Source organism: Triturus cristatus, chromosome 6, assembly GCF_964204655.1.
Source record: "Triturus cristatus chromosome 6, aTriCri1.1, whole genome shotgun sequence".
Lineage (NCBI taxonomy): Eukaryota > Metazoa > Chordata > Amphibia > Caudata > Salamandridae > Triturus > Triturus cristatus.
The window spans coordinates 1,188,752,241-1,188,777,215 of NC_140589.1; the positions used below are offsets into that span (position 1 = coordinate 1,188,752,241).

Below are 24,975 nucleotides of genomic sequence, written 5' to 3' on the forward strand. Positions count from 1 at the left end.
GCCATTTGCCCCGCCCCTTTTCTCTTCTGTTCCCTCCCCGCTCCCGCCTCCCAGCTGCTCCGCCCACCCGCGCACTTGGCCTTAAATGGCGACCGTGCGACGCAGGTGAGTGTGACCCACTTGTGGGACACCCCCGCGCCGCACGGCCACCAGCTGCTGCGTGTGCCCCATTGCCTGCCTTCTGCCTCGCAGCCGGCCTCGCTGCCGCCTTGCTCGCTCCCCTTTGGTTTTCGCCAGTCGTTTTGTCCTAAATTTGTGCTTGTTTCTTTGTGCCGTGTGATCGTTCTTTAGCTGTTTTTACCTTGTTTTGCCCGCCATTTGTGCCTGTATTTTCTGTGCCGTGACATCGTTTTCGTTTTCCTTCCTGTTTTGCCTTTATTTTTGCCCGCCTTTTGTGCCTGTATTTTCTGTGCCGTGACATCGTTTTCGTTTTCCTCCCTGTTTTGCCTTTATTTTTGCCCTCCATTTGTGCCTGTTTAATTTAATGTAACCTCTGTGCCGTGGGTCAGTTTCCTTCCTGTTTGCCCGCCTACCTCGCCGCCCTCCGCTCCCCCTCCCCGCTTCCCGCTTCCCGCCACCGCCATTTGCCCCGCCCCTTTTCTCTTCTGTTCCCTCCCCGCTCCCGCCTCCCAGCTGCTCCGCCCACCCGCGCACTTCGCCTTAAATGGCGACCGTGCGAACGCGCAGCGGTCACGCGCAGCGGGTGCGCCGATTGTGCGCCGAAGGCGCGCCAAAGGTAAGCCCGTCCGCGCCTGGACCGCGCCCAGTGCCAGGACCCCTGGCCCTCGAGGACCCCGACCGACCCGCCTGACGTACTCCGCCGCCACCCTCATCGCACTCAACACCGGCCGACTCCCAGAATGCCATCAAGCCACTCCACGTCGTACCCACGGACCCTTCAGCTGCCACGCCTGCAAATTCACCTGCATCCGGACCTGCCTCGCACCAGCACCCGCAAAGTCGAACACCAGCAGCACCCACCTCAAGTGCATCCTGCTCAACACCCGCTCCGTCCACAGACACGCCATCGAACTCTGGAACCTTCTAGACGCCACAGCCCCGGACGTTGCCTTCCTCACGGAGACCTGGATGAACGCCTCTTCAGCTCCCGACATCGCCATCGCTATCCCAGAGGGCTACAAGATCGTCCGGAGGGACCGCAACGCCAACCAGATGGGAGGAGGCATCGCCATCATCCACAGGAACACCATCCGTCTCACGACCAGCACCGACAACACCCTGACCACCGCCGAACACCTGCATTTCCAGATCCACACCAACCCGAACACCACCCTCAGAGGCACCCTGATCTACCGACCCCCTGGACCACGCACACAATTCAGCGAGGACATCGCCGACTTCGTCAGCCCGCATGCCCTCCCCTCCGCTGACTACATCCTCCTGGGGGATCTCAACTTCCATCTGGAGAACAACAACGACCGCAACACCAGCACCCTGCTCGACAACCTCGCCAATCTTGGACTCAAGCAACTGGTGTCCACCCCCACCCACCTCGCCGGACACACTCTCGACGCAGTCTTCTCTTCCAGCACAGACATCAACTTCAGCCACGCCACAGAGCTTCAATGGACGGACCACAGCTGCGTCCACTTCACCTTCAAGAGAACGACGACCCACCACCACCAGCAACAGGCCGCCCGCAGAAGCTGGAACAAGATCACAGCAGACCAGCTCGCCACCTCCCTGAGCCAGCACCCTCCTGCCAGCTCAGCGAACCCCAGCCAGGCCGCCGACAACCTCACGAAGTGGATCAGCATCTGCGCGGATGAGCTCGCCCCGCTGAGGACCCCGCCCAGCAGACCCGGCAGCAAGAAAGCCCCGTGGTTCACCGACGAACTCAAGAGCTCCAAGAAGAACTGCCGAGCCCTCGAGAAAGTCTGGAGAAGGGAACCTACACCGGACAACAGGACCTCCTTCAAGCTTGCCACCCGGAAGCACCACCAGCTGATCCGCCCCGCCAAGAAAACAGCATTCAAGGACCGGCTGGACAACAACGCACACAACTGCAAGGAACTCTTCAACATCGTGAAAGAGCTTTCCAACCCCAGCGCAGGAAACAACGACATCACCCCATCGCAAGACCTCTGCAACTCCCTCGCTTCACACTTCCACAACAAGATCGCGGACATACACAACAGCTTCAACACCCAACCAACGCACACCATGACCGAACAATCACCCCCCACCACCACCCTCCTCGCCTGGACCCCGATCAGCACCGAAGACACCATCCGCACGATGAACTCCATCCACTCCGGATCACCGACCGACCCCTGCCCTCACCACGTCTTCAACAAGGCCGACGCTGTCATCGCACCCCACCTACGAGACATCATCAACACATCCTTCGACACCGCCACCTTCCCTGAGAGCTGGAAACACGCCGAACTCAGCGCTCTACTCAAGAAACCAACAGCGGACCCCACCGAACTCAAGAACTACCGCCCCATCTCGCTCCTCCCGTTTCCAGCCAAAGTCATCGAGAAGACCGTCAACAAGCAGATGGCCGCCTTCCTCGAGACGAACGGATCCCTCGACCCCTCACAGTTCGGCTTCCGAGCCAATCACAGCACCGAGACCGCCCTCATCGCCGCCACCGATGACATCCGAGCCCTGATGGACAATGGAGAAACAGCGGCCCTCATCCTCCTAGACCTCGCCGCGGCTTTCGACACGGTCTGCCACCGCACCCTAGTACAGCGCCTCAGCAACATCGGGATCCAGGACAAGGCGCTGGAATGGATCATCTCCTTCCTCGACGGAAGAACACAGAGAGTCCGCCTACCACCGTACAAGTCAGAGGCCTCCGAAATCATCTGCGGCGTCCCTCAAGGTTCATCTCTGAGCCCCACCCTCTTCAACGTCTACATGAGCCCCCTCGCGGCCATCGTACGCAAACACAACCTCAGCATAATCTCCTACGCCGACGACACCCAGCTGATCCTCTCCCTGACCAACGACCCCACCTCCGCCAGAGCCAACCTGCACGAAGGGATGAAAGAGGTAGCCGAGTGGATGACGACCAGCCGCCTGAAACTGAACTCTGACAAGACGGAGGTCCTCATCCTGGGCTCTTCACCCTCCGCCTGGCACGACTCCTGGTGGCCTCCCGCCCTGGGCACCGCACCCAAACCGACAGACCATGCACGCAACCTGGGCTTCATCCTGGACTCCTCCCTCTCCATGACCAGGCAAGTCAACAACGTCTCCTCGGCGTGCTTCAACATCCTACGCATGCTACGGAAGATCTTCTGGTGGATCCCCACCGAGACCAGGAAGACCGTCACCCAGGCCCTCGTCACCAGCCGACTGGACTACGGCAACGCCCTCTACGCCGGTACCACCGCCAAGCTCCAGAAGAGACTCCAGCGGATCCAGAACGCCTCAGCCAGACTCATCCTCGACATCCCACGAACCAGCCACATCACCGGACATCTGAGAGACCCTCACTGGCTCCCCGTCAACAAAAGAATCACCTTCCGCCTCCTCACCCACGCACACAAAGCCCTACACGACCAAGGCCCGAGCTACCTCAACAGCCGGATCAACTTCTACGCTCCCAAACGCCACCTCCGATCAGCCAACCACGCCCTCGCCGCCGTCCCCCGTATCCGAAGAGCGACTACAGGAGGAAGGGCCTTCTCCTACCTGGCCGCCAAGACATGGAACTCCCTCCCGACCGACCTGCGCCTGACCCAAGACCACCTCTCCTTCAGGAAGAAGCTGAAGACCTGGCTGTTCGAGCAGTAGCGGCACCCCCCCCCCCCCCCCCCCAGCGCCTTGAGACCCTACGGGTATGTAGCGCGCTATATAAGTGTCACTGATTGATTGATCGAGGTATCGAATATAAATTACTTGGAGCATTTAGATTCCATAGCTACAAAACCAACAGGTCAATCCTAGTAAGTTGCAGGAAACTTTGTACCTCTGGAAAAACAGTTCATACTTCCCACAGTCACTTTGTGTTTATAGTTTGCTGCCCCATGCCACATAGGATTGTAATCTAATGCCTACCTCTTCTGTGAATAGCCTCCCGCCCTCTGTGGTATCTCTGTTTTAAGTCACCTGGTCCAGTGGTCGCTATATTATAGGATTCATGCTACCCTTCGGTACAGTCCACACCATTCTTGGAGTAACTTCGAGCTTTCAGATGTCTCTGCTCATCTGAGGCACATGTGCTTAGACCAACATATTGTTTTCTCTCATGGGGGCATATTATCAAGCCAGGCGATAAAATTATCGCCGCTTTAGCGGCAGAAAACTGCTGCTAAAACGAAGATAATGGGCTTGATAATATGCTCTATGGAACTCCAATTGAAGCCCATGTTAGACGTCCTTCACATCTAACATGGGCTTCAATTGGAATTCCATAGAGCATATTATCAAGCTCATTATCGCCGTTATAGCGGCAGTTTTCTGCCGCTAAAGCGGCGATAATTTTATCGCCTGGCTTGATAATATGCCCCATGGTTCGCTCTGGGAATAAGAAGATTAGCATAACTCAGTGGTACACTTGGTATTCTAATCTGATGCTTTTGCTAGTCATCGCTCTGGGATGGAATCTTCTATGTGCAGCCTCTCTAGATGTGATGCAGGCTCAATAAACCTGCCAACTCAAAATGACCTAAATGCCCACACCAAAGCCAGCTATTCAAGTCAGAAGAACGTGAAGCCAATCTACTAGATTCTGATCGGTGACTAGAGTTTGTGCCTAGTATCTGTCCACCAAAATCTCTGTTATTCCCCATAGTTCAATTTATCTTCATACAGACACGCATCTCTTCTCTGTACTGATACCTCAAATACACATTAGTCTCCAGAAAATAATGTTTTCATTTGCAGCTGTAGCTATATATACACCGCAAACCAAGGCTTCTCCCAAATAATATTTTAATTTTGCTTTGATGCTGTTCTTACAGGATCCAGGAGCAAGCAATCCTGCTATTCATTTTCATCAAATGCAATTAATCAGAGATCATTGATTAGCACCATATATTAGTTTGCACTTGAAGCATATCTGGTTCTACAATATTGTAGGGCATACATATTCGCTGTATTTTTGAAGTTCTTTATTTAATCAATTCATCAAAATAAAACAGTGTTTTGTTTCTTTTTACACAAACTTCTTCAGAGTGATTTAGTGGCTCATACTTAGTATCAATTCTAAGTTTTTGGTCAAGTGACCTTCAATAATCCCACTTTCCATTTAGATGTCTTAATTATAACCAAATAGTAACAAAATGAGGTCAGTACACGATTTTCCTCCACAAGTATTGTTAATGGCGTAACAATTTCTCCTTAGTAATAGCTCTTTTCTTCAAACCTCCACAGTGAGCACTTGCAGTAGGACACTTGGTGGACTTCAGGTCCATTGCTGACATGAGATGAGAGCTGGTTGTCAAAGATACACCACTCTGGAATTAAGACTTCTTTGTTCAGCCCACTGCTTGGACAACTGTCAATGCGAAATCCCTGAAAATCGTATGTAGGGCATCTAACTAATATTTATGACTGGTTAGCAGACTGAATATTGCAGCGTTCTGCTCTGGTTGAGGACTTTTTCATCTCAGAGAGTCAACACTCCTTCCCAGGAACTACATCAGCATAAAACCTTTGATCTGGGATATGGAAGGAAGAAATGTGCAGCAGAAATAACTGGAAAGTGAAGATAGAGTCTCAAAAGAAGCGAGAACTTTCCTTATCTGACTGCTAAATATCTCTGCACCACACCTCTGGACAAAGGGGAAGTCCGAATGGGGCTAACGGCTATATTTCATGTTAGAAGACAATTTGGTCCCCACTTACCTTTGAATGGAAGCAGATGCTCTTCCAAGTGACCTCAATAACTGTAGCTGGGTTCAACTCCAACTCACTCTCCTGTCGCTAAAGCCTCTGTGCCGAGCTCCATCTCATTGGACATTTGCCACGAGAGTTCCAAAACGGAGTCCTGTCACCATACAGTCAGGCATGTACACTCTTTGTATATTCATACAACCAGACATGTGCAATATACACACACACACACTTGCCAGCTATTCCCACGAGGATGGAGCAGTGTTCAACAGTGAAAAGCAGTACCAGACCAATGAAATCAAAAGAATATAACATCTCCCACTGAAGGTAATGGCAACATATTTGCTGTTCACCTATAATCCAGCATGCTGCCAACACTTTTAGGCTTTCCAACCCAGGAAGATGACAGTAGTCTGTACTTTGGGTGGTGTGCTGTTGCTATCTCAGAAAACAATAGCAACGTGATGGAAGGAATGCTTTGATTAATCACAGCCCCTGCTTCTGAACAATACAATCATGCTCTGGATTTCAAGCCACTTTTCACAGAATGTTCTCAGCAAATGTGTGTTTGTTGTGCTCGCTATGTTAAAAATTCAAAACCTACGGAGATTTATTGCATAAAAGGAGCTTATGGCAGGAATGCAGGGGACAAACCAGTCAACAACAAGCGTACTATTTCTCTTTGATTGCAAAGCTGCAATATTAGATGATATTCTGCTATATATATATATATATATCAGCTTCTTTCCCAACTTCAAATATCTGGACTGAATTAATGTCTAAAATTACTTTAAAATGTCATCACTCTAGATAGCATTGTCCTGTAGCATTTGTGTCGCACATCCCCCGTGGAGATCCTGAAATTCTCCTCGGTGGGCAGGTTGTTGTGCATGATTGATAGAATGTGGCTTTATACTGAGGAATATTTTGAAAATTATTACATGTTGAAGGAGCAAAAGGACAATCAACAATTCAATAGCATATCAATAACAGTGAAGCACATTAAACCCCACAAGAATGACAGAGTATTAGATTTACAAACCATGAAGGTTTATTAGCAGATTAGCAAAGTTGCAAGCTCAAATCAGTCAAATTAGACTTCCATTAATGATCATCCTGATTCAGCATACATCAATATAATACAAGCAAGTCCAAATAGCAAACGCAAAGCTAAGTTTTTGAAAGATTATAGATGGAAAATCATGATGGTTCTTCTGAAGGGAAATTCCCTGATGCTTAGATAGTTTCAGAAGTGGAGTCGGGTGAAGTTTAAGCAGCAGACGTCAGCAAATGAAGCGTTTAAGGCAAAACCAAAGGAACGTTTCAATCAGACAACGGAGAAATGTGCTTGCTGGAAAGATTATTTTTACAACCGAACTAAAATAAGTATAGGGTCTCAAAAAAGGCAGAGGGACATCTGCCTTCAAAGGCAGCACGGAGCAAATCTGACTTTTTCATAAAGTGATGCACATTTAAAACATAAAACGTTATAATCTGGAAACATTTTATGATTCCCACAAAGAAGGAGCCAATCAAAACTAAGCATTCACAAACTCTTGGTGTTGCCCCTTTTCCCATGAGTCAAACAATGGAAGATTTTAGTGCGGTGGCCTTCATAGATATTATACAAGATATGATACACCTCATCCAGTCGGGCTTACACACAGGTGTTAAGATCTACTGTTCAGCTCGTTAAAAGATACATCCATTAAGTAGGAGTTAGGTTTTTTTAAGCAAGCCTGTTATGATTGTCTTAATAAATTGGACTTTGCACCAAATCCTTGGGTGTTTGCATTGATCCACCCCAGTAATTCCTCTGTAACACTCTCTGGATGAAAAGTGACACCAAATGGCACAAAGTAGATTTTGCACTGTGGAAACTTCACCTTTCCAGTCCAAATCACCTATTGCACTGGATAGTAAATAGCTTATTTCACATTGCTCTAGTCCCAGTGAAACTGAAAAGCCTTAGTAAATATGGGTCTGAGCTCTTTCGCTAGCCGGTTCCAAAACTTTGTTGCCTGCACTAAGCAGGAAATTGTACTCAGGCAAGAGCTTTGAATAAAACCAGCCAGCCAGTGTAGAGCATGAAGGGTCAGACATATTGTCAAGCATGCATACATGAAAAAGTTGTTTAAAGTCTAGAGAAGGCTGAGAGCAGGTCCATGGTACAGTATTTGGTGTTGTTTAAGTGTGACATACCAAAGGCAGTAGTATCCTGCAACCTATGTGGGACCACTAAATGTGGGAGGGTACAACATGAAGTTGCATGATGTAGAATTAACCCTTTGCCAACTACTTTACCTTTTATACAAAGGTTAGGTTGAAGTTCAGGATTACTTCTAGGATCCTCACCTTGGCCGAGACCGTTATTTGCCCAGGTCCCGGAGACAACATTTTGGATGCATATTTCTTGTAGGCTGTGGATTGATGTTTCTTAAAAACTATATATTATCAGTATCAAGAAGCTAAGTAGAGAGGGCTGATTCACAGACATTTGGAGAAAGGTGCGTAAAATACAAGCATCTGCAAATGCATAGCTTGCAAATGTTGCCAATTCACGCACATTTGTTTGTTACTTCTTTTTTTTTTTTTTTTTTTTGTTACTTCTTCATAGTGTAAGCATTGACTATAAAAAGGATGTATGATGCTAGCAATGGTAGTGACACTGCATGAATCATACACTCATTAGGGCTGTGAGTAACTTGTATTCTGATTGTGGGGAAAGGAAATATTGAACAATTCCAAGCCTCTGGGTATTAATCAGATTTTCCTGATTTTCTCAGATAGAGTGATGCCTGGTTAGTCTTACCTTGCCATGGCCATGTCCTGTTTTAGGGGCTGTTACTTTGATAGCAGAAAATGGTGATATGGAAGGCTGCACCCTCTCATAAATGAGCACAAGTAAGGTGCTGGGACCCCATTAAGGATACTGTGGGGATCATGAAAACTGCAGTTTTGCTGACAAATTTTATGGGAAAATTAGATAGGCGCAGAATCCCTTTAGGTGAGTTTATTCATTTAATTTTGTTATTCATATGCTATTTATGGCAAGATTGCCTTTTTCTAGTGCGTATCTCCCTCAAGCCTGAATAAAGGTTTGTGAGTTGCCATTATTAGATCTAGAATTCACGTGAAACCCCAACATAAACGCACACACATACATGCATGTGCCCCAACGCCTCCAAATGGCCATCTATGCAGTACACAGATAATACTATGGTACTCTTTACGGTTTGCTAAAGGTGGGACCAGGGGCATCGAGTTCAGGGGCGCTCCAGGAACCCAGTCCCCCTAAATATTGTCATGTATTCACTGAACACTAGAAGAATGCCCTGCCCTCCTCTGCACACAATCGAAGGCTGCTGGAGAGATTAGTCCAGCTGAACTAAACCCCTAGCCTAGCAGCCAATCACGCTTTCTACAGGTCTGCAAGGAATTAAAGCCCATTCCATTGGGAGTTTTCTTTTTATCTATGAATGTTTGCACATCACACTGGTATGATTTACTTTGCTGGAGTGTGAAGGAGGTGAGAGTGAAAAGGTGTTCAAGTCATGGCATCTTTTCATACTGCCAGATACCAGGAGGTTGTAATTGTGACCAGGGGAAGGCTCAGAAGACACAGGTGGCATGCAGGCTGACTCAAGGTTGTCGTTTGTGCTATAAATGTGATCTTCTTCTGCTATTCTTTCACTGCTATTCGGTAACAACTTGAGATATTGCATATACAAGTTGTATATGCTGTTTTTACAGGCAGCACCACAAGACTCCAAGTTGGCTCATGTTAAATAGGACCCCTTTAGTCAGTCCTGGTTCTTGAGCAAACAGCACTGTGCATTAGATATTTTCTACACTGTTGAAAGCACAACTACATGTCTCAAATGCTGTATACTTTCAGAAAAAAAGTCAGGGCAGGCTACGTGGCATAGACCTACTTGGCAGCAATGGGTGTGCATAACTTCCCCAAAAGAGTACTTCAATAGATTATAATGTAGTTATCTAATCCACAGGTGTATTTGTTCCGCTTTTAAGTCATGCATATTAGCATGTATTCTACAGATGTGAATGTTCATACTGAGAAAATGTGAAGTAAGCTTCCCTGGGTAGGACTGTACTGAGGCTGCAACACTGTATCCCTAGAGAAAAGAGAGCATCATAGTTCTTATAAACAGGAGCCTATTTATTTGGAAACTAGTTCGTGACGTTTTAGGAAATATTGCAAAGGTAAAACGACATGAGTTGCTTCTGCAATCACGAAAATGCCTCATTTTTAAATACTAATGCAGAACATCTATCCTCCTTGTGTTTTTTCTCTACCAGCTGATGTAAACATCATAAATGAAAACGCTGAAATCATACACCTCACTCCAGTCACAACTGAATATTTTGACCAAAAAGTAGATAAAAAGGAAGAATTCTGTGACCGATCCTGTGACGAACTAGGAATCATGTTTACAGAGATGAGTGGGTTGCGCATTGTTGTGAAAAATCTAGTTGATAACCTACAGAAAGTGGTAAGTACATCAAAGCATTGCAAGGCCAATACGTCGCGGTAGGTTTTAAGTGAAATCTTTTTTTTCTTTGGAAAATTTGTGCCTATGGTTGCCTTGCGGAGTGAGTGTGTCTTTGAGAATGAACCAATGAAATGATGAATGAGTGAGTGCATGGATGGATAAATGAATGAGTTACATATTTATGTGAAAAAATGATGGTGAGTGCTGCATTCTTATCAGTTAGCAATGATGTGTGACTGCAACCTTCCAGGATACCCAAAATGAATCAGTAATACATTTTTTTTTTTTTTTACAAAGAAACAGGTAAATAATAAGAGAATAAAGAGTAAGTGAAACGGGGCAATCGGGGATAATGAAAAATTTCCTAGCTAATGTAACGGAAAGTTTCAATTCTATTAAGGACTCGGAGGCGAGGATTATGCCTTCTTTCTTCACTTTATTCTCATTAGCAGCGTAGAAGTAAACGAAGACTATGTTTCCCATGAAACACAGGGAAAAAGTAGTAAAGAAACAACATAGCAACAGCCAATCAGGAAGAAGCATCAATGTCCAATCAGGGGCTACCTGGCCCAACATAGTCCTTTGTTAGTGTCCCCTCTTCCTCTTTCTGAGCGCGAAGTCAGCCATCCTGAGCACGTCAGCCATCTTGTTTCTGAGAATCATAACCTGAAACAACAGGGAACACATTACCCAAAGGAAAACCACTTCTAAAGCCTGCAAAAGAGCATGGAGCAGTAACGCGAAATACAGCATAACAATAAATACACTCAGCTCAAATTCAAGTACTTGCTGTAATATGGGAGGGGTCTCGTCCAGGAGCATAAGGCGGGATAATCCTCACCTCCGAGTCCTTAATAGAATTGAAACTTTCTGTTACGTTCAGTAGGAAATCTTTCATTCTATGTCAGAACTGGAGGCGAGGATTATGCTTGTTCAAAGCTTGCCCACAACCAGCTGAGCCATATTAAGCACTGGTTTAAAGTATAACCTCCTAAAGGTGGAATCTGAGGACCAATCAGCCGTGTTGAGGATATCCTCCAACCGGGCACCCTAGCCAAACGCTTTAGAGGTCATCGCCCCCCGCGCTGAATGCGTCCCAAAGTGACGAAGGCTAATGCCCGCCTCTTACATCACCCAACGAATCCATCTAGCGATGGTGGGTGAGGAAACCGCTTTAGAGGGTTTCCGGAGCGCTATAAGGAGCTGACACTCTCCTGGGGGGCGGAATTCTTCCGTCATTTCCTCATATGCCTTGAGACATCTAACAACGCACAGTTGTGGAAAATCAGGGAACTCTGGATAGGAAATAACCCTGGTACGGCATTTGGTACGGCGAAGCAGTATTAAGGTCACACCCTCCGGGGAAACATCCACCCGAAGATATCCAGTGCCCGGACATCCGGGACCCGTCTGCAAGAAACAAGGCAAAGAAGCATTGTCAGCTTTGCAGAAAGTTCTTTTCTGGAGATGAACCTGTTAGGTTGCCAAGACAGAAACAGGTTGAGAACTTGATTAACATCCCAAAGGGTGGAGTAGCGCACTCAGGTGGCAACGAAAGCCGTATACCCCTGAGAAGTCTGCAAACTAAGGAGTGCTCACCCATAGGGGATCCCTGGACCAGAACATGGCCAGAAGAAATGGCTGACATAAAGGTGTTGATGGAGGGGTATGCCAGCCCGTCAGAAGCGAGTTGCACCAGAAAATTCACGATGTGTACAACGTCGGCGACCAAGGGATCGAAACCCCGTCACAAACACCAACGGGCCCATCTGCCCCACGCGGACTTGTATCTCTTGACCGTGCTGTCCCCCCAAACTTTGGAGATGAGACTCTCAGCCTCCAGAAGTCCTGGGGCTTCCCATCTGCCCTGAAATCTGCCACACCATGAGAAATAGCGAGCCTGTCAACACTAGTGGGTGAGGAATCCCGTCCGGGTTTGTGAGGAGAGTCGGAAAGTGGGGGAGTAGGATTGGAAAATCCCAAGAAAGTTCCAGAAGAACTGGAAATCAGACTTGTGACCTCCAAAGTGGAATAATCAGCACCAGATCAGCCGGCTGCCTGCGGACTTGCGCCGAGGCCCGTGTGATCATCACGAAGGGAGGGAACTCGTAACCCTGCTCCGGACTCCAGTCTTGAAGGAAGGCATCCATGGCCACCGCCAAAGGATCTGGCCTCCAGCTGAAGAAAGGCGGGATCCGATGATCCAGCCTGGACGTGAACAGATCCACTGACAATGGACCCCAGTGATCGTTCAGAATCGCAAAAACGGTCTGATTCAATTGCCATAGGCTGGAATCTCGGAAGTGGCGAGATTGGAAATCCGCTTCCAAGTTGTCTTGGCCTGGCAAGTACTCTGCGGTGACGGAGATCTGGCTGTCCAGGCAATACTGCCAATAACTTGCCGCCATGTCCAAGAGAGCTTTTGACCTGGTGCCTCCCAGGGGGTTCACATAGCGGACCGCGGAGACCTTGTCCATTATTAGAAGAACGCAGGACTGTACCGAGTCTCTCGTCTAGCAACGCACTGCAAAGGAGCCGGCCTAAAGCTCCAGACAGTTGATATGTAATTTCTGTTCTTCGGGTGACAACAAGCCTCCTGTAGACAGATCTCCGCACCTGGCGCTCCAGCCCTGTCTGCTGTCGTCTGATTCGATCACCAGATCGGGGGCTGAACCGAAGATTGTCGGCCATTCCAGGTCTCCATATGGTCCAACCACCATTGGATCTCGGCCTTCGCCTCGGCTGACAAGGAGACCTTGTGAGAGTATGGGAACCCTTTGCGGAGGAAGAACGCTTTGAGGCGCTGAAGAGCCCTGTAATGAAGCGGACCCGAAAAGATGGCTTGAATTGAAGCCGATAAAAGGCCCACTAACCGGGCCAGTTGGCGAAGAGAGACCTGTTGTTTGGACAGGATGCGTCGTAGCTCGTGAGAAATCTTGGATACTTTCCTGGAGGGAAGGCTGAGAGTAGCGGTTGTGGAGTTGATCACGAACCCCAAGAAGGTAACTGACTGGGCAGGTTATTCGGTGAATAAAAAAAAAACGGTTTCACAGTTTGGCATAGCACAACTCTATAATCGTTTCAGCTCACCCTTTGCCATTATCTGTAACTTAACTGAAAATAGAAAGTTACTTGCCACTTTGTGACCTACCAGTTGCACTTTGATCTTAAAATGCATGAAATATATATATGTGCACCCATAATTTCACCGTTACAATGACAATTCATTATTTAAGCGTACTTTTTTTAACTATCATATGGAATTGCAGAATGCATGTGTTTATTTTCTTTCCACATAGGAGTGACATAAAACAAAAATTATCACACAATTACCAAGCAGTATATGCATTTTTTTCCATTTGTAAACTGCAATATTTAGCATGCTCTCTTAATAACATTTATTGTAAGTGGTGCCGATTGACATGTGTTTTTCACTGCTTATTGTTTTTCTTACGTAATCCTGCACTTATTTCTTCTTAACCTTTTAGTCTGATGAGAATCAAGTGCTGTGGGAATTGATTGGGCCAAACAAAACCTTAAGGAATCAGACCATGTGCTTGCAAGATGGGCGTTTGTTTGGAGACAATGAAATCTGGGTTGTGGACAGCTGCACCAAATGTTCTTGCCAGGTGAGGCAAATATAAAATCTGTCTCACTCTTGATTACTGTAAGCCACTGAAAGAAGATTTTGGTATTTCAGGTTCTTGTTGTTAGAAGGAGCCTCTGACATTAGGCAAAGGAGGGTTATGGCCTTCCTTCTATTGCAAAAATATATAATGCCATAAATTGATGTTGTCAACCTGAACGATAAGGACGTTGGTAAACGTTGGCAATGATATTGGGCATTTTTCATATAAATCGAAACATGTGAGTGCGGGAAAAGGGCAGTAGTAGATGCCAGGTGTTACTGTTTGCATTTCAAAGAACTCCAACTCCAAATACACATCAATAAATTGTGGAAGACTTAACTTAAGTTTACATACTTCAGTATTCAAGTTCATGTTTGGTAATTCTAGAAAGAGCATGTCACCTCTGTGGCCTTAAGGCTCTTAAATAATACATGCCTTGTGTGCATAGACAACTATGGTACTTTATAAAACAATTCAGTACATTTTCCTTGGTTATCCTGTGCACAAACCTGAAGGAAAGGCCAAGCGCGAAGATATATAACAACAAGCATTAGGAAGGCCATTAGGTTTGGCATTGGCTACCAGCCTATTTGCTTTGCCAATGGCAATGTATTTTCATGTTTTTGTTCAGTGTTTTTACAACATATTTACAAATGTGAGTCTGTAACCACATACATGTGTGCACATACAGGCTGTTATCTTTTAATGGTTTTGTAATAGCAGTTTATCAAACATTAAATGAGGACTGTCTGTGTGCGCACATGTGTGCACACAGGTTGTTTAAAACATTTTTTTGTTAAACTTTATGTTTAAAAAAAAATCAAAGATACCCGCTCTTGTGAGCAAAGGTACAACAAAGGGTGGCAGTTAAGGGCAGCCATTTTGGAATGGTCAAAAAGTCAATTTTAAAAAATAGGCCCCACAAACAATACACATAGGATATGATGTACAGCCCATGGCAGCGAGGGTCTAATAGCTGAATCACAGGAGCTGCTGGGCCTCAAGAGTTTAAAATACGTATAGATTTTCTTTAAATGCCCATCTCCCTGGCACTAAAAGAGACTACTTTTTTGTGGGTGACAACATTCTGCTTGGGCAGGATGCAGTTGCTCACATACAAAGAAACCAATGGCTCATGTGGGCTAACCCACTAGCCATGTTGTAAGCTATGGTAGGCTGAAGCAAAATATGAATGACAATTGTACAGACCAATTGATGAAGAAAGTTTGGTAAATCTATTTTTATAAAGAAAATGTTTTTTAAGAGGAACAGAAGGTCTTGACAAATGCCAGACCTAGAAATTGGGTGTTAAAATACTAGTAAACATTTTAGTATAATGTTAGAGGTGTAGATTTTTAGTCAGTCAGCTCTGTGCTGAGTCCTACTGGAAGGTGGGCTCCTCATTCTGATGAACTTGTCTATTTGCAGAACTCGAAGACAGTTTGCAGCCAAATCACCTGCCCAGCAGTACATTGTGCCAGTCCAGTAATTAAGGAAGGTGAATGCTGCCCTATCTGTGACCGTGAGTATTTACATTGATTAATTTAATTGTAGACCTAGCTCATAGAGCTGCAGAGGTTGAAATGTTTCAAAATAAAAAGAGAAAGAATCCAGTTATTTTCTGGTCACCTACTATAAGAAGATTCATTAAGTAGAATGCAAAACATTATACAACCACATTTGGACCCCATAGGCTAATTAATCAATTCGCAACTTCCAAATTTGTCTTTTGAACTGCATTTTCATATGTTTCCAAATGTTATTTCTCTTTGCAACAGCATTTATACCCTTAGTGTGTACTATATGTGTAGAATGATATAATATTTCTTTTTGAAAAAGTGTTATAACATTTAATAGATCAGAAGTAAATGGTTTGAAATCTACGAGTACAGCTTACTTTCTAAAATGAGTGTTGAAAAAGTAAATTCATTGTCTCTACGTAATATTGGCATCTCTGTCTTCAGCCAATGGCACTGAAGATGGCTGGTCCCCGTGGTCTGAGTGGACAGAGTGCTCTGTAACATGTGGCTCTGGAACTCAACAGCGCGGGAGATCATGTGATGCCACCAGCAATACCTGTGAAGGCTCTTCAATCCAGACCAGGACATGCAACATTGGAAAATGTGATAACCGCAGTAAGTAGCTATGAGCTGTGCATGAGCTTCTGTCTCTTTGCCTAGTGCTTTGATTACTAGTCATGCTCCTTCAAATGAATAATCTTCAAAAAAGCCCAGGAAGTAAACATGTAGGATGATGTTCTATTATACAGAATAAAGGTGATAGATGGAAATGCTTGATTTAAACTGAACCACTGATCATTATTCTGAGCTCATGCCATTCTTTTGTTTATCAGTTTGAGTAGAACATATGATACAAGGCACGCTATATGCAAATTGGTCTCTCTTGTCCTGCCCGAAGAAGGATGCTCAGACCAAACTGCCAGAGTATGTCCCCTTTGTTTGGCAAAAGTAACAACCAGAGTTGCATTTTGACCTTCTTGAATCTCATCAGTGAAAAGCAGCTGAAGTCACTGCGGCACCCACATTTGGGCATATCCATTTGTTTTTATGTGAATCACTTATCTAAAATGTGTTAAAAATTCAATGGATTAACCTATCTAAATCACTGGTAATAACTCTGACTGCATTGTATTCCTTTATTTTCTGGCCTGACTCTGTCAAGTGCTGGTTTTCTAAGTGACACTGGTGGCAACTTCTTTTTGCGAAGATATAGCTGTTTTTCACCAGAGGCAAGACCAAATGCCAAATTGTGACAGGAATCCAATACTCAGACCCCCGAGGATATAGCGGCATGGATTAGCAAATTTAGCGGCACAAATATGGAAATTTAGCGGCACAAATATGGAAATTTAGCAGCATTTTTGTGGCACTTTATTTTACTCATAATCATTCATTCTCAGCCTTAAATCAATGGAAACTGTTTTAGCAGCGTATTACGCTTTGAAATAGGCAACCTGGGATATGGAACAGAGGAAGCAGCCCACAGGTGAAGGCTGTTATCCCTTGGAAATGCAATCCTCCATTTGCTTTAGTATAGGTTCTGAGAAGCCCATCAAAGATGGCCTGGTAGCATCCCATAGGAAATGGCATTCCAGAACATACCTTAGTGAAATTAAATATTTGCCTAAGATCACACAATTTCAGCATGGAAGCCACATTTTTATCCAGATCGAGCACCCCGTCTCCCCTCACATTTGGGGTGCCATGTTAGAGCCAGCTCGGAAAGCCAAGGTCAGGCAGCCCAGGCCAGGACCTTTGTTGGACTCTATAACTCTGTTCCCATGATGCCCCTTGGTGGCCCTTCTCTTGTCTCATGGGTTGTGTCTGCTCTTGGGGGCCGAGTGAAGGAGCAGTTGTGAGGGCCTGTGAGCAGCTAGGAGCAGCCAATGCGGCCCTCGTAGAATTTACAAAACGCTGGGAGCAGTGAACTGCGCGTGCCTCAATTCCATATGAAAATGCTTCCTCAAGGCGGGCCTCTGCTAAGAAATCACTGGCCGGGTCCTGGTGGCACAGAAGCAACGGGTTTAATGCGCTGGAGCAAAGTTCCTGCTAACTGCGAAATCCGTTTGTAAGCGCATTGAAGCAAACAAAGGCCCCGGAGATGCCCATTAGGTAGCTCTGTCCGAGCCTAAAACCTCAATACTGACAGATGCATGACTCAAACCGACATGAAATAAAGAATGTAGCGACTCCACAAAAGTATTTAAAAACAGTAAAACTGCACAAGATAATTAAACACTTTCAAAGGGTTGAAGATGCAATAGGTGCAATGAGAAAACATAGATAAATGAATTACTTACTCAAGAATGGATACACATCCCCAGCTAATTCCACTAAAATTTAACTATTTTGGCTAATCTGGAATAAACTCCCCAAAACATTTGAGGGGAGAAGAAACTAATCGCTACAGTAAAGATAAAAAGAAAAAAACAGATCTTTATACTCAGAATGTCTTCCTGGGTGACCTCAGATGGAACATGCGTTTTAAATAAAGTAGTTCCCAGCAGTTTTAATTTTACCCCAGAATCCAAGGCTAATATTCACAACAAACGAGATTAACCTGGACTCGAGACTGTCTATATGATGTATCTCGGAAACTGCCTGGCCTACATGAAGAGAAATGATGCACCAGTACTAAAGAGGTGTTTGGTTCTGTCTTTGATTTCGCAGGCACTTTTGTAAAAATTGCGGAATTTTTACAAAAGTGCTGATTTCGCGGGCACTTTTGTAAAAATCACGGCATTTTTACAAAAGTGCCGATTTCGCGGCAAATCGCGAAATCGCGAAATCCTGGAGGGTCTGAATACTGCTCCAGGAAATAACCCCGTAAGAAGGAAAAAACTGGTGTTCAGGAAAGTAACCCTCAGGCTGGTCTAATAGTTAACTGGAAACAGACGAAGCACTGGAACTGCAACACAGGAGGAATATCAAGAAAAAACAACTGCCGAATTTCCACTTTGCCCATGGGGATTCCCAATTGAGATTCACTGCTTTTTCCATGCTGAAATTTGTGTATTTGTAACTTTACTGGTGAAGCAGATCTGTGGTTGCTCCTGGTTGTGTCCACCAGGAAAAATTAGTGAACCCCCCAAATTTGTATGTAAAACTCACAATCTTTACCTGATTTGTCAAAATATACTGGTTCCAGATGTGAGCAAATATCATTTTGTATTACTTAAAACTTACAACACATTTATTAAAATATTGGACCTCCAAATGTGCTATATATGGCTCTGAAATAAAGTAATATAAACAAAAAGTAAATCATTCTTTAAAGTAAGCAGAGAGGGACATAAGGGAATGATGTTTGATGATATAGTAGTACTGTTATTTGACGATGACAATTTTCTTCATAATTGCAATGGCAGTTTAGTAAAGATATTATTGCAGAACAGTTATTAGTTTTAGGATAGGTGTCATGATCTTTTATGAAACAAGATGGTGTGGCTATTATATCGATCTGGATATAAAAGTTGATCTGCTTAAAGTCTTATCAGCCACACCATTAACTACGGAAATGTGGTCCATTCAAAGTACTTATCTATTGACAGTAGTATGAATCAATTTGCCTTGCTCTACTTCAAACATAATGTGGAAAGAAAAGAAAATAGAGCAATGAAGTGCCATATACATATTAGCTCTAGAAATTGTTGAAATTAAGGCAAACTGAAGATGAACCTTTTCATCATCATCATATTAATCTTTATTCGATTATGCATCATAATCATAAAAGATAGGAACATAATAAAAAAAACACAGTAAAACATTAAAAGCCTTATTAAGCACAATACAGTACAATTCATTCTGAAAAGACGATGAGCGAGCGTTCAAGAGTTATTCCAGTGTAAGGCCCTTTTTAAATAACTAGTAACCGCCAAAGTCACCGCCTGATCAGGTAATAACTGTAAATGTAAAAGGCAGGGCGAAATTGAGTAAAACTCCTCGTTTTTAAAAGTTGTAGTACCTTCTTGCAAGAATTCCTAGTATTTACAAAATAAAACCAGATGTATTGAGGTCTGGGGTGAACTATCATCACAAGGGCAAGTTAAAAGGGTATGGGGATTGAAATGACCTGGAGGGCAACAAATCATAGTACCGATCGTACCCAGATGAAATTTAGTAAGCAGTAATCTGTCCCTGGGGGGTTAACTACCATAAGATAATGTTCAACAACATCAGCGGATTTCAACAGTAGATAGGATCTGATGGAATTCTTCTCCAACGCCCATGATCACACTTTTTAAGGCAGTGTGGCTGGTTACAAATGTCCATACAATCTAGGGAACGAGCAACGGATTTTATTTAATTTATCCACGGTATCTTATGGCCATACATGCATTCCATGCAGTCCTCAATAATGCTCCTGTTAAACCACAGTCTCTCGTCGACCCAAACAGATATCCAGAGTAACAGTGGAGCCAGTCTAACCAGATCCTACACATAGTTAAAACCCAGTTCCTAGTGGGTTGCAATTGAGGAAATGTTTGGACCCAGCCCCTGAACTTTTCTACAGAATCCGTACTCTTCAAGCTGGACCGCCCTACACTTGCAGTACCCCCTAACGGCTGCACCGTATGTTAGGACTGGGAAACATTTCATTCTGTAGATTTGCAACAGGGTCAAAATGGGCTTATTACCAACTGACAGTGAAAATCTAAATAGGGTGCAACAGGCTTGTGTGAATTTGGACTAGCGACTTTAAGTGCAAGAAAGCCAGCCGTTCAGTTGATCGAATGATACCCCCAAGTAGGGAAAGGTGGAGACCCAAAAGATGTTTTGCCCGCTGATATCAATGGGTCTTGTTCTAGCTTTCTTCCTCCTGCAGACCATATAATGGGTCTTTGTGATGTTTGTTTCTAGGTCCAGATCATCCATGAACTTAACAAACTTGTCAACCAGTAGTTTTAACCCGTTGGCCGTTCGGGCGTCATTTAGCAGGGTAGGCACGCTAACAGACTTTACCCTAGGCAGATTAGCCCCAATTTTCATTCAAAAGATGCACAGCTGATGGAGAGAATGAAGAACAAAACAAAACATTCACCCCCAGTCAAGAGATCAGGGTTAAATCCATCATTCTTTTGCTCCACTGTGTCTGAACTGGGGTGGTGAAATGAGCTAAAGAACGATGATGGATTCAACCCAGATCTGTGACTGGGTGTGAGTGTCTGAAAAGTTTCAGCACTCCGTCCATCATCTCCTTTGCTTTTTTTGCCCTAATTTTCGTTCAAGCAGTGGTTCAGGCTATTAATATATAATAAAACCCAATATTGATGCCATCACACATCCCTGCCTGACTCCCCCCGTGGGAGGCTAAAAGATTCAGTTGTGTCCCCCTCTGTACCATGTCTGATGAGGGCATTTACGTCTGCGTGAGGAGCTCTACGAAAATTGATCAACTGAGCTGGCAATCCAATTACCCCAAGAATGTCCCAAAGCTTAGACCTGTTCACCCGGTTAAAGGTGCTACTGAGGTCCATAGATGCAAGGAAAATGGACCCCTGCTTCACCACAACATATTTCCCTATAATGAGATTAAGGTTCAGACATTGTTCCAATGTACCCATCCCTTCCCTGAATCCATATTGGACAGGACAGACTATATCATTTGCCTGGGCCCAAGCTTCCACTCGCTGAAGGACAATAGGCCCAACCACCTTTACCACTGAGCTGAACAGAGAAATTGGTCTTCTTAAACACTGGGTCTATGGTAGCAGATTTCCAGGTCAACGGTTGGCCTAACTGGGTCACAGGATTAAGGACATTAGTCAGAACTGAAGCCCTGAGGTGTGGTTCTGCCTTGTATAAATTCATGGGTATCCCATCTGGCCGGGGTGCTTTTTTGGGTGGGCTACCAATGATGGCATCATAGACCTCCTCATACTCAAACCTAATCTCAAGTGGGTACAGGTTATCCCCGTCACCCTGGTGAGTGGGGAGATCTTTGTGTACACCTTGTGGTAGTGGGCAGGGGGGATAGGGGAGCCTATATCATCTTGTGCAGCCACATTGGGCTGTCTTCCATCAACCGCCGCCCAAAAGCCGCTGGAATCTCTAAAAGAGCAAGTGGACACCAACCGTTGCCAAGATGATTCTCTGAGTTCAGCCTTTTGCTTCCCTAAGGCTATTCTGTACTCCTTTTAAGCATCCTTGATAATATCCTAGTTGTGGGGTTTAGGGATGAGGTCCTCACGTAGATAATTACCCTTCCAATCTGCAAGCTTTGTCGAGCCAGCCTGGCTTTGCACCCCTGGCTTTACTCCCCATATCCCTTATGATATTAGCAGTGGACTAATTTATTTGGTCAAAAGCTTCCACTATTAAAGCGGGTGATGTTATCAGGGCTAAAAGGGGCTCCATGATAATAGTAATATTAAGGCTGACTACAGATTTAATCACTTTAGGCACTGGGAGATTGCACCACTTTACCCTCAAACCCCCACCTTTCGTAGTTAAGCCAGTCAGGCCTGGATCAGAGTTTATGCCAGGACCAACATTAACTCCTAGTACTGTTTCTTTTTGGTTGTTGTTGCTAAAATTAGTTTCATGTACCACCCCCGGGCTGACATAACAATCAATAGACCTCAAGATAAAAATATAAATAATAATGGTCCCTTTACCCCAACTCACAAAAGGGGCAAGTCCCCAGATGGGCTAGGTCCCACATGCATTACATTCCTTATACTAGCTTGAGCAAGCGCACAAGGATTACCATCATTGGGATCTTGTCCTAAATTAGCTTTAAAATCCCCACCTATTATAATATTAAACATTTTTAAATAGGCATAGGAGTGACACCACTTCAAAGAATGCCTCAATCTGGCATCCAGGGTCACTGATTGAGTTATAAAAATTAAAATCTTTAGAGATAAGCATCCAAAGGATCTGAATTCCACTGTATTTTAGGGAAATTGGAAATACCCACAGGTTAGTTGAGAATCGGACTAAAATATGTAGTCCCACTCCTGGACTATGTCTAGGAGAGGGAGTTGCTGCCACACAAAAACTTTCATATCCATCCTGACCAATCGGATCAAAAGCCCAGGTCTCCTGGAGTAAAAGGACATCAAAATTAGAAATAAAGTTCTGCCATTCAGGGTCCACCAGCTGATCCCTAAGACCTGCTATGTTCCAGCTTAGAGTTTTATGGGATCACCCGAGAACGCTTACAGATGTAGGCTCAGCAGGAAGATTACTTTGAATAGCCAATGTCTACGCTGGGTGGACTGAGAATCGATGTACGATGGAAAATATCCTGCAGTCAACCATTTTGGTCCAAGGCACAGAGGGGATCAAATCTATTACTCATAGGGATACCTATTTGCTAAGAGGAGATAGCTGTTTGCCTAAAAGTGTTATGGTTCATGGTAACCCATATAGGGGGATTGAGCTGTAAGCTACGGTAGAAAAAGCGTAAGGATGTTAATACGCACTTCCTTGGTGAGTAGTGGAAATGAACTAGAAAGTAAATGCTTGGCCAGGGCAGGTGACCTACAGTTGATAACAATACAATCCCGCCCCCCCAGGGATTTAGGCATAGGACCAACCCACCCAACCCTTCTGACAAACAAAATATCATCATTGTCCTTACAGTCAAAATGTGCGCTATTTGCCAACCACTGACATACTTTGTTTTTGAGTTGGCCGGTAGTTTATATTGTGTTGGCACTAATACTTGGAACCCCTGACAAAATAGCTACATAGGAAAAACAATCCAGAGGTAAATTTAGGCAGGGGATGCATACGTCTTGTCTCAGGCTTCCTGCCCACTGGTACCCCCGGCACTGGTTGTTCCAAATAAGGCCTGCGGGACCTGTCCTCTTGTGGAGGATTCCTTACTGCAGATGAAGCCGAGGGAACAAAGGGCTGGGAGAGCAGCTGGGGTCAGTTAGGGACGCAGATATCTGCTCCTTCCGTGGCTTGGCCTTTGGACAAAGCATCTCGCCCATGGGTATTGAGCGGATCAGACCCCATAATCCTTTCCACCAAGTGACAAATAGAGTTCATGGCTTCTTTAGATGGATCAAACCCTACAGCCAGTTTGGTTATGGCTGATTCCAGGGTGAATATTCTTTCCATCAAGGGGGTGATACTTAGCTGGATTGCGTCCTTAAGTTTGCCAATAACATCAGACCAGTCCATAGCAGCAGGACTCACTAAGCCTGTACAATTAGCGCTAGGCCAGTTTGTAGATGAGGTCGAGGGTCTTTTCATGCCCTTCCCCTTAGGTGGTTGTTTGGTTTGCCTCTTCCTTTTAGGTAGGGGTGAGCAGATGCTGTTGTTAGCGGTTTCTGTGGCAGGGTTGTCAAGGGAATGAACCTTGGGAGAGACGCAGAAAATAATTTGCTTAGTTTGGGGCACTGGGAGTCCTTGGGCGGGCAGACTGTGGAGCTTACGTGGCCACCCTCCCAGTGAAAATCCAGGCACCCCCCTCAACTTCCATTGATAACCTGCGCTCGGCCAGGTAGATTTTGGAGGTGATAACCCCCATTGCTCTTGCTAGGAAGGAATCCAGGGTGGTACTATTTGTAAATTTAATGCTCAGCTCATTGGGGCCCGCAACTTTACTATTCACCATTTTGCCAAAATCTCCCTTAGCCTGGAGAGCAGAAAATCCACCTGGGTAGCTAAGGCCAAATTGCCCAGGAAGAAGCTTGAAGGTATTGGTAAATAAAGTAAAAGAAACTCACCCACTGATCCTCGAACCTCAGGCTATCTCAACTGCAAAAGGGAAGTCCCAACCAAGCCTCCTCCAGGGGATGACGGGTGACAATAGGCCGACAACAAGCTAAACAAGCATTGTAAATGCAATAGGTCCCGCATTTGTTGGAGTTGGAGCTATTGGCATTATAAATGCCAGTGTTTTTTACCTATGCAATAGATATGCCCTCCCCTCCTTAATAAAATGAAGAGCTCTGTGTGTATTTTTTCTGTAGTACACCTGCAATAGTGCCATAGGGCTGGGAGTGAAAATGCCAGTTCTGATTCCACGTTAAATCAAGCGGTGTTGTGAGGGTGCAGTACCACAGGCTGTCTTTAGGTGTCCCGTGGGATCTCTTTTGGCCACATACGGTACTGCACCCTATGTCCTTGTGATAATAGTTCAGAACATTTAAGGATTCCCTTTATTTTTGTGTGATTTTTACAAATGTATAAATATGATATACCTTGTGCCTCTGTTGAAACAGGAGGAACTAGAGCAGCTTTTCATTTCTTAAAATATCATCTACTCCCAAGGTATGATGTGAAAAGGTTCCCTTTTTAAATAATGGCCTAAAGATGAGATCAATAAAAGTTGACAGAGTTATGTTATTTTACACTTCTTTGGAGGAAGGACAATAACAATGAATTTTAACTTCAAAATGTATTTTGATGTTGATTTATTGTTTTTAATTTAGATTTTTGTCTGTATATTTTTATGCATGTATTTATTTATTTATTTTGAGAGTTTTATAGAGCACGAACAAGATCCTTGCGGATATCAGAGCGCTTTACATTGAT

The 24,975-nt window shown here is 44.8% G+C and overlaps 1 protein-coding gene across 2 annotated transcripts in view; it reads left to right on the plus strand.

The window, feature by feature from the left end:
- Nucleotides 1-24,975, plus strand: part of THBS2 (thrombospondin 2) — a 556,651-nt gene that overhangs the window by 141,452 nt on the left and 390,224 nt on the right. For both annotated transcript variants that reach the window (XM_085612109.1, XM_085612110.1), the window contains exons 5-8: nucleotides 10,135-10,328; nucleotides 13,817-13,957; nucleotides 15,386-15,479; nucleotides 15,922-16,092. In XM_085612109.1, coding sequence (XP_085468235.1) covers nucleotides 10,135-10,328; nucleotides 13,817-13,957; nucleotides 15,386-15,479; nucleotides 15,922-16,092 — 600 coding nt within the window. The remainder of the gene's footprint in view (nucleotides 1-10,134; nucleotides 10,329-13,816; nucleotides 13,958-15,385; nucleotides 15,480-15,921; nucleotides 16,093-24,975) is intronic.